The following is an 8,802-nucleotide window of genomic DNA, read 5'->3' as shown; positions in this document are numbered from 1 at the left end:
TCCTCCTCGGCTGTGTAAAACCAACCAACCTTGGGCAAGTCACACTCTCTCAGCCCCAGAGGAAGGCACTGGCAACCCCCCCCCCCCCCCGAAGAAACCTTGCCAGGAAAACCCTGTGAGACAATGTTTACTTAAAGGTCCAAAAACTGTATGGCCTGGGAAGGAAAAGAAAGCCCCAAAGGAAAGAATAAGCTGAAAACCCCATGATAGGGAACGACTTGAAGGAGCACAACAAACAACAGCCAGATTGTTGCCAGGTTGGCCAGCCTTCAATCGAGGCCAGGCTGCGTTTCTGGCCTCCTGAGGACTAGGCCGGGCCCTGCTTGTCAACAGAACCCTCTGTCCCCATGGCAACGGGGCCTTTCTCACAAGGGCCTGGCTGGCTTCCTTGCTCAGGTAAAGGCCGCAAATACCTCCCTGTGGGGAAATAGGGAGGCCGAAGGGGAGGCCGCCACCGTGCCATGGGCAGGCCTCTCTTCCCAGGCCTGGGCCTCAGGGGTTGCCAACACCACCCTATTGCCCTGCTCCTGCGCTTTCCCTGGCAGCAGTAGCCATGCCAGTCTCTGGCTGTGGGTTTCATTGTTCCGCCCTAAGTGCAGCACCTTACATTTCTCCATGAATTTCAGCACAGAGAAAGGTAAGGTCCTGCACTTAGGGCGGAAAAATGAAATGCATAGATATAGAGGATGGGGCTTGATAAGACTACATGTGAAAGGGATCTAGGAGTCCTAGTGGACCACAAGTTGAACGACGTGAGCCAACAGTGTGGTGCGGCAGCTAAAAAGGCCAATGCAATTCTAGGCTGCACCAATTGAAGCATAGTCTCTAGATCAAGGGAAGTCATAGTGACACTGTATTCTGTTTGGTCAGACTTCACCTTCCTAGAATAATCCTGTGTCCACAATTCAAAAAAGGATGCTGAGAAGCTGGAGCCATGTGTCCAGAGGAGGGTGGCCTTTGGTTAACCTTCCAATTTCCCCTGTTTTATAAAGTCCTAAGAGGTGATATGATAGCCCTCTTTAAGTATTTTAAGGGGTATCATACTAAGGAGGGAGCAAACTTGTTTTCTGCTGCTCCAGAGAATAGGAACAATGGATGCAAGCTACAAGAAAAGAGGTTCCACCTTACTATTAGGAGGAACTTCCTGAGAGTAAAGGCTGTTTGACAGGGGAACACACTTCCTCAATGGAGTTTGGTGGAGGTCTTTAAACAGGGGCTGGATTGCCATCTGTCCCAGGAAGGGCTTTGATTGAGAGTTCCTGCATGGCAGATAGGGGTTGGATTGTGTGGCCCCTGGGGTCTATTCCAACTCTATGATTCTATGACTTGCACTTAGTGACTAATGCCACCCTTCAAGGCATGGGACCAGGCTACAGTTTTCCATCCAGGAAGCCATTTTGTCTGCAGACGTTGCCACTGGAACCTGAGTGGCCGGGCGCCTGCGCCATCCCTGGGCTGAGACAGAAGCCCCTGGACCCTGGCAGTGGGATCGGCAAGGTGGGCAAGCAGGCGGGACAGCCTCCCTTGGCTAATTCTGTGGGCCAGCATCTTGCCATGGCTGAAAAAGCGTGCCAGCCCAGGACGCCTGGATTTCCTGCAACCATCCATGCTCTACAAGCCTCCACTGTCTCTCTGCCTCAGCCTCCATTTGCAAGAGATGAGTAACAACAGTGGCCTACTTCACGAGGTTGTTGTAAAGATTTCACACCCCTTTGATAAAGCCAGTGTGGCATAGTGGTTTGAGCGTTGGACTATGACTCTGTAGACCAAGGTTCGATTCTCTGCTCAGCCATGTAAACCCACTGGGAGACCTTGGGTGAGTCATGCTCTCTCAGCCTCAAAGGAAGGCATTGGCAAACTCTCTCTGAGCAAACCTTGCCAAGAAAACCCCATGGCCTTAGGGTCGCCATGTCGGAAATGATTTAAAGGCACATGATACACAAGCACACATCACCCCTTTGGGAAAAGGCAAAGGAACACTATGGGGGGCTCTTGGGTCAGGCCATTAGTCCCCCCCAGACCTGGTCTGACTTTTCAGGCCAGTGGCCCTCAGCTGTGTGGTGTGAGGGACCACTGGTTTCCTCCCCATCATGTGCCAGAGACCAGTATCCTATTCATGCCTGTTGCCTACAACGGTTTTTGTAATTTCTTTTTTTTAAAATAATTTTTATTATTATTATAATAATAATAGACATACAAAATACAAATCACATAATCCAAAAAAAGGACAAAATTAACAAAACAATACATTCTTATACAAAATCCAAAAACATAAAACACAATTATTATATCTAATTTTCATTTATCTTCTAACAAAAGACTTCCTCAAAGCTTTGTATTTAAATCCTCTCTTTAACATGCATCATAAGTTTTCTACATAATAATTCTTATTTCTTCTTGATTCCGATCGCGAATCCTTTTCTATATATCATATACTCTTTAATTTTTTAATCCAAGTCCAATTTTTAAATGTGTTTAAACATTCCCATCCTTTCTCTCTTTCTTCCCTTTTCAGATCACTCATGCGTGCTGTAAGTATGTCCATTTCCATTGCCTCTGTTAGGTTTTCTAGCCATTCCTCTATAGCAGGGATCATTCGTGTTCTCCAATATCTGGCAAAAGTAATTCTTGCTATTGTGATCATGTATAATATTAGTCTTCTAATTTTTTTCTCTAATATACCCGTCATGTTTAAAAGAAACAACAAGGGGTTTAATGGTATTGCAGTTCCTAATATTCTTGACATGGATTTCTGTATTTCCCCCCAATAATTTTTGGCCTCTTCACATTCTCACCATAAATGATAAAAAGTACCTCTTTTTCCCCCACATTTCCAACACATACCACTCCCGACTTTGTACACTTTATTTAATCTATTTGGAGATAAATACCATCAGTGTTGGATTTTGATATAATTTTCTTTATAGTTCTGACAGAGAGTGAAGGAATGTGAATCTCGCCATGATTTTCCCCATAGATCCATTTCAATTGTTTTGCCTACATCCTGTGACCACTTTATCATACTTTGCTTTTCAGTTTCAGATTCCAAATCTCTTTGTTTTAGTATTTTGTAATATTTGGATATCTGACCTTTTTCCCCATCAAATATAATGCTATCAATTTCATTCTTTTCAGTTGTTAATTCATGTTCTTTTTTATCAATTCTAAATTTTCCCATTAGTTGTCTTGGAAGAGCCAATTCCTGTTAGTCAACTTTTCTATTTCATCATTGGGTTTCATCATTACTAGTTTTCCTTTTTCGTTTTTTAATAGATCTTTATGTGTTAACCAACATTGGTTTTTTTGTTTAGTTCTTTTATAGAACGCCTCTTGGGCTGAGATCCATAATGGCCATTGATTACAGAACATTTTTTTAATTTTTAACCAAATCTTAAATAATGAATTTCTTATAAAATGATGGGGAAAATCGGAGTTTGCATTTAGTTTTCCATACCAAAGAAAAGCGTGAAACCCAAATCTCATTTTCATACTCTCTAGTTCTAACAATTCCTCATTCCTCAAAAAAACCCATTCTTCAAGCCATTGGAGGCAAGCTGCATAGTAATATGTTTTCAAATTTGGTAAATGACAACCTCCTTTCTTTTGATCTTCTGTTAACAACCTCCCCCCAATCCTTGCTTTCTTTCCCTGCCACACAAAATTGGTAAGGATTTTTTGCCATTTTCAAAACATTTTTCTTTACCCAGGATGGGTAGATTTTGAAATAGGAAAATGAGTCTCGGCAACACGTTCATCGTCAAAATTTCCATTCTTCCCAACAAGGAAAGATTCAGTTTTGACCGTTTCATCATGTCTCTCTTGATCTCATTCCATACTTTTTCATAATTGTTAGAGTAGAGATCTATATTCCTTTTTGTAAGATATACACCCAAATATTTAGCTTTTTTAACCACTTTAAATCCTGAAATATTGCTTAATTCTTTCTCTTCTGTTTCTGACATATTTTTGGTTATAATCACTGTTTTACTTACATTAATCTTGAAGCCTGCCAATTCGCCATAATTGTTTATTTTCTTTATTAATTGTAATATTGATTTTTTGGGGTCTTCTAAAAATATAATCAAATCGTCAGCGAATGCTTTAAGTTTAATATTAAATCTGCCTATTCTAGCTCCATCTATATCATTGTCATTTCTTATATTATTGTTTAATATTTCCAATGTCAAAATAAATAGCAGAGGTGACAAGGGACACCCCTGCCGAGTCCCTCTCCCATTTGGAATATATTCTGTTTTGTAATTTCCCAGAAGTCCACAGCACAGTGGCAGAGGATGGTTTGTGCCCAGTGCCCACGGACAGAGTGACCAGAGGTCCTTCTTTTCCCAGACACATCCTACATTTCAGCCTTGGATTCCAAACTGTCCTCCATTTCCAGTACGACTAAGAAGCGTGCATCTGTATTTGCATAAGTATATGTTTCGCTTTTCTTTGGTCATGCCCTCCATTTTCTTAAGGTTCTTTGACCTCCCTTGCGGTCTGGACGTCTGGCCACCCTGCCCTTGGGCCACCCCTGGGGGCAGCCTAGTCGCCTGCCCTTCTGTTTGCAAGAGAAACCTCTCAGCCCAGACATCGGGGTGCGTGCGGCTGGACATCTTCAGGCTCTTTGGGAGCGGATCAGGAGCCACTTGTGAGGTTTTTAGGGACATTCCCAAGCCCTATTCTCTCTCTCAAGTTAGGATTGCACAAGAAGAAGAACAAAGTTTGGTCTGAATTCCCATAAATACTAACCCAAATGAGCAAGAAACAAGCAGAGCCCCAGGAGTTCATCCCGCGAATATCCCAGGCAACACTGGCATAATTGCGCATAACGATTTCCCACGATGTCACACTTCTTTGGAGGTTTTTAAACAGAGACTGGCTGGCCGTATGTCCCAGGGAGGGCTTTGGCAGGGGCTGGACTTGATAGCACCTGGAAGGATCTTCAAACTCTAGGATTCTGTGTATTCCTGCATGGCAGAAAGGATTAGACTGGATGGCCCTTGGGTGTACCTCTGAAATCTAGGGTTCTATGTATTCTTGCATGGCACAAAGAGGGGTTGGACTGGATGGCCCTTAGGGTCTCTTCCAACAATGCTCCAGTCCTAAGTATGTGTGTGTGCATGTATGTATGCACGCTTCCCAAGTGTTGCCCCGTCTGCCCCTGTGGCCATCTATTCTGGGGCTGACTTTGCACGCCAAGCACTCTGCGCTTGCACAGATGCCCTTTCTGTGTGCTTCCTTTTCAGGTTCCAGAGGCAAACGCAGTCCTTGAGAACAGGGTCCAAGCCGTGCATCTGAGGACGGTGCCAAGGCGACCCTCCTTTGCCCCTTGTGTGGATATGCATTGCCCCCTTCTCTCCTGGAAGGAGGCTGAGAGGCCATTCTGCCGGTCTTGAGGGTCAAGGGCCACTCCTGCCAAGATAGTGGAGGTGCAGGACCACAGCCGTGAGTAGGGCCAGTGGGGCTCCCCCGAGGAAGGCCTCAATGCTTGCCCAAAGAGCCCAAAGTGGGGGGCAGGGACTAGGAAACGCCCCCATCCATCTTTCTTTGGTCCACGCTGCGTCCTTCAGAGCCCTTGGCTTCTTTCGTCCCTAGTCCTGAGGCCACCCTCCCCTTCTTCGAAGACCTAGGCTGCGTCTGCATTGCAGAATTAATGCAGTCTGGCTCCGCTTTAACTGACGTGGTTCAACTGCTATGAAAATCTGGGATTTGTAGTTCTGTGAGCTATTGCGCCTTCTCTGTCAAAGAGCCCAAGAGTATTTTAATGTGTTCTTTTTAAATGTTTTAATCTTTGTATTGCTTTAATTGATTATTTAAAATTATTATTTATACAAGTTTACATTCTGCAAATCAACATAAAATTGAACAGCGCTCGAGGATATTAATACAGTAACAAATGTTTTATACATACATATATATATATATATACACACACACACACACATAAATTAAACTTGATTTTTCTTCCTTTTTTAATAATAATAATAATGATAATAATATTAATAATTTATATTCCGCTTTATCTCAGAGGATCCAAGCGGATTACAGCAGTAAGAGAAATGCATTAAAAATTGCAAAATCCCCAACCCTCCCCCCGATATAAAAACACAACTGAGTCCTAAAAAGAGATTAAACCAAAAAAAGAAAAATTAAAAACATGAATATACAAATACACTAAAATTAGGGGGGGGGGGTTGCGGGGGGGGGTCTTCCTTCTTTGTTGAATCTACTTTGGCCTTGCTTTAATTCCATTTCTAGCGCCATCCTTTCCTTTGTCAAAGTCCTCTCTGTATATCCTTTTGCTTTTGTTTTACTTGCTTTTTGTTGTTGCTGTTTATCATCTTGGAGGCCTTTTGGGGCTGGAAATACTCAATACCTAGCTACCTGCCTTGTGCTGCTAATACTCTCTGAAGCACAGTGGGCTCAAGGGCTTCTCTGTGGCTGCAGAAACCTTTGGGCATCTCCACCAAAGAGGGTCAAGGAAGGAGGGGATGATGGTGAGGGTATCTTTTGGGGTCTTCTCCCACCCTTCTCCTCCATTCCTCCAGCAGCGACCCATTTGGGGAGAAGGAAGATGCTTCGCTCGCAGGCCCAGATGAGTGAGAAGAAGAAGAAGAAGGACGAAGAGGAGAAAGAGGGGAAGCAGGACGAGACAGAGACGCAAATGGCCGAGAGGAAGGCCAGGGCGCGGCAGCTCTGGCGCGTGCTCCAGAAAGGCTTCCGGCACGCGGTGGAAAAGGTACCTGTCTCCTGGGAGAAGCTGGCATCCTGGCAATAGGGGCGGCCTTCCAAATCGAGGGGTTGCGGACTCGGTTCGAATCGGGCGATGCGTATTCAGGCAAAGTGAGGCGAGTGCAGATTGGATTACCACACCAGCCCAATACAATGTGTATTGACCGATTCGAATCAGCAGCCTCACACTTGCTCTGTGGGGCTCTGAACGGGTCACGGCCTTTTAAACTTCCGGGGTGAATTTATATGTGTACACACACATCTGTCTGTATGAGTGTTTATGTATGTATGTATGTATATGTATACATGTAGTGGTACAGCCCAAAGTGTAATGCTGCATGTATATGTGTACACACACATCTTTGTGTATGTGTATATATATATATACACACACACATACACAAACCCACACACACACATATGCACATGTATAGATGCAAAGAGACATGTCAAGATATTTCAGCATATCATGATATGACAGCACATCTGTGTGCGTGTGCATGTATATATACACACACACATACATATATATATGCACATTGCAATAGCCCTAAGTGTATACATATATGTACACACACACACACACACACATGTTGACATGTATACAAACAAGGAGATTTATCAGGATATGCCAGCATATGCTTGTGCGTTTCCATGTATAAAAAAATATTCATTGGTACAGACCAAGACGTAATGGCTGATACATCTATCTATATATATTTATATATACATATATCTATATCTCTATCTATCTATCTATCTATCTATCTATCTATCTATCTAAATATATATATGCATATATATGCAGATATTTGTATACATATACATGTATGTACACGTGAACACATTTGAATATGCAAGGGAACCTATATGGATATGTCAGCATGTATTTATGTCTGTGCATGCATATGTTTACATGGATAGATAGATAGATAGATAGATAGATAGATAGATAGATAGAGCGAAATAGACCAAAGTGCAAGGGCTCATAAACGCGCACGCACGCACGCACGCATGCATACACATATATACACACACACACACAACGGAAAAGAGCGCATACATATATATACATGCGCCAGAGTTATAACACGGCAATAATAACGTAATAAAAACGCGAAATGCTTATTCCCCCCCTCCACAAAAGGTTTCAGCCTTATCTCGGCCAATGGAAAAATCGCTCCCCAGCCCCGGCGGTTGTCCTGAAAGCGGAAAGGGCCACTGGAAGGAAATGGGGGGAAATTCCAGCGCAGCATCATGGGAAATTAGTAACCCGGTGGTCTTGCGCTGGTCTTCAGGAGGACCAGCAGATTGGATTTACACACCAGCCCAAACAGCAGAGGTTTCGCACTGGCCATCAATACGGATCCCGTCAATCTACTAATTTGGCAGACTCGCCAAACTGAGGAGCCAGCTGGCTTCATTTCGAAACCCCCGTGGAAGGAGGACACAATACAGTGCGATATAATGTGAATACACATCGGCCAATGTATATTCTGAGCTCAAGGGTGTGAAAATACAGCGCGATATAACGTGAATATGCATCGGCCAATGCGAACCAATCCTACTTCTGCGCTCAAAAAATCCCAGTGTGAAAAGGCCCAGGTATAGATCTGCAGGCGCCAGTTCTCCTACACATGGGAAAGGCACTCTGCACATGTTCAGCAATGAGATTGTCTGCCTCAGAGTGGCATAGTTGGGTGGATTCTCCTTCTCTGGAGGTCTTTAAGGGGAGGTTAGGTGGGCATCTCTCAACTGGGGTTCCCTGGGCGGCCAGAGGAGGTTGAATAGCCAGCCCAAGGGGTCCCTCTCAATTCTTTGGTTCTGAGGGGGAAAGGAGCAAACTTTCTTGCTACTGCTGTTGCTGCAGAGGAAACCCATGGATCCAAAGTACAAGGAAGGAGATTCCAAGTACTGGGAAGAGCCTCCTAACAGTAAGCGGAACAGAAGAGTACCTTGGAAGGTGATGGGTTTGCCTTCTTTGGAGCCTTTGAAACAGAAGTCAGATGGACACTTTCTTGGGGTGCTCCAGTATTGCTGTTTTTATTCAGCCTTTATGCAAACACACAT

General features: G+C 43.9%; 1 protein-coding gene across 1 annotated transcript in view; it reads left to right on the top strand.

Moving 5' to 3' along the window:
• The first annotated feature begins 352 nt into the window (after positions 1–352).
• WDR97 (WD repeat domain 97) overlaps positions 353–8,802 on the top strand; it is a 52,844-nt gene continuing 44,394 nt past the window's right edge. Inside the window, exons 1-2 of the mRNA XM_089518199.1 lie at positions 353–396; positions 6,549–6,739. Coding sequence (XP_089374325.1) covers positions 6,575–6,739 — 165 coding nt within the window. The 5' untranslated portion in view covers positions 353–396; positions 6,549–6,574. The remainder of the gene's footprint in view (positions 397–6,548; positions 6,740–8,802) is intronic.

Source organism: Sceloporus occidentalis, unplaced genomic scaffold (genome assembly GCF_023333645.1).
Source record: "Sceloporus occidentalis isolate IW3139 unplaced genomic scaffold, rSceOcc1.0.p SCAF_3, whole genome shotgun sequence".
Taxonomy (NCBI): Eukaryota; Metazoa; Chordata; class Lepidosauria; order Squamata; family Phrynosomatidae; genus Sceloporus; species Sceloporus occidentalis.
This window is presented reverse-complemented; position numbering and strand designations above follow the sequence as displayed.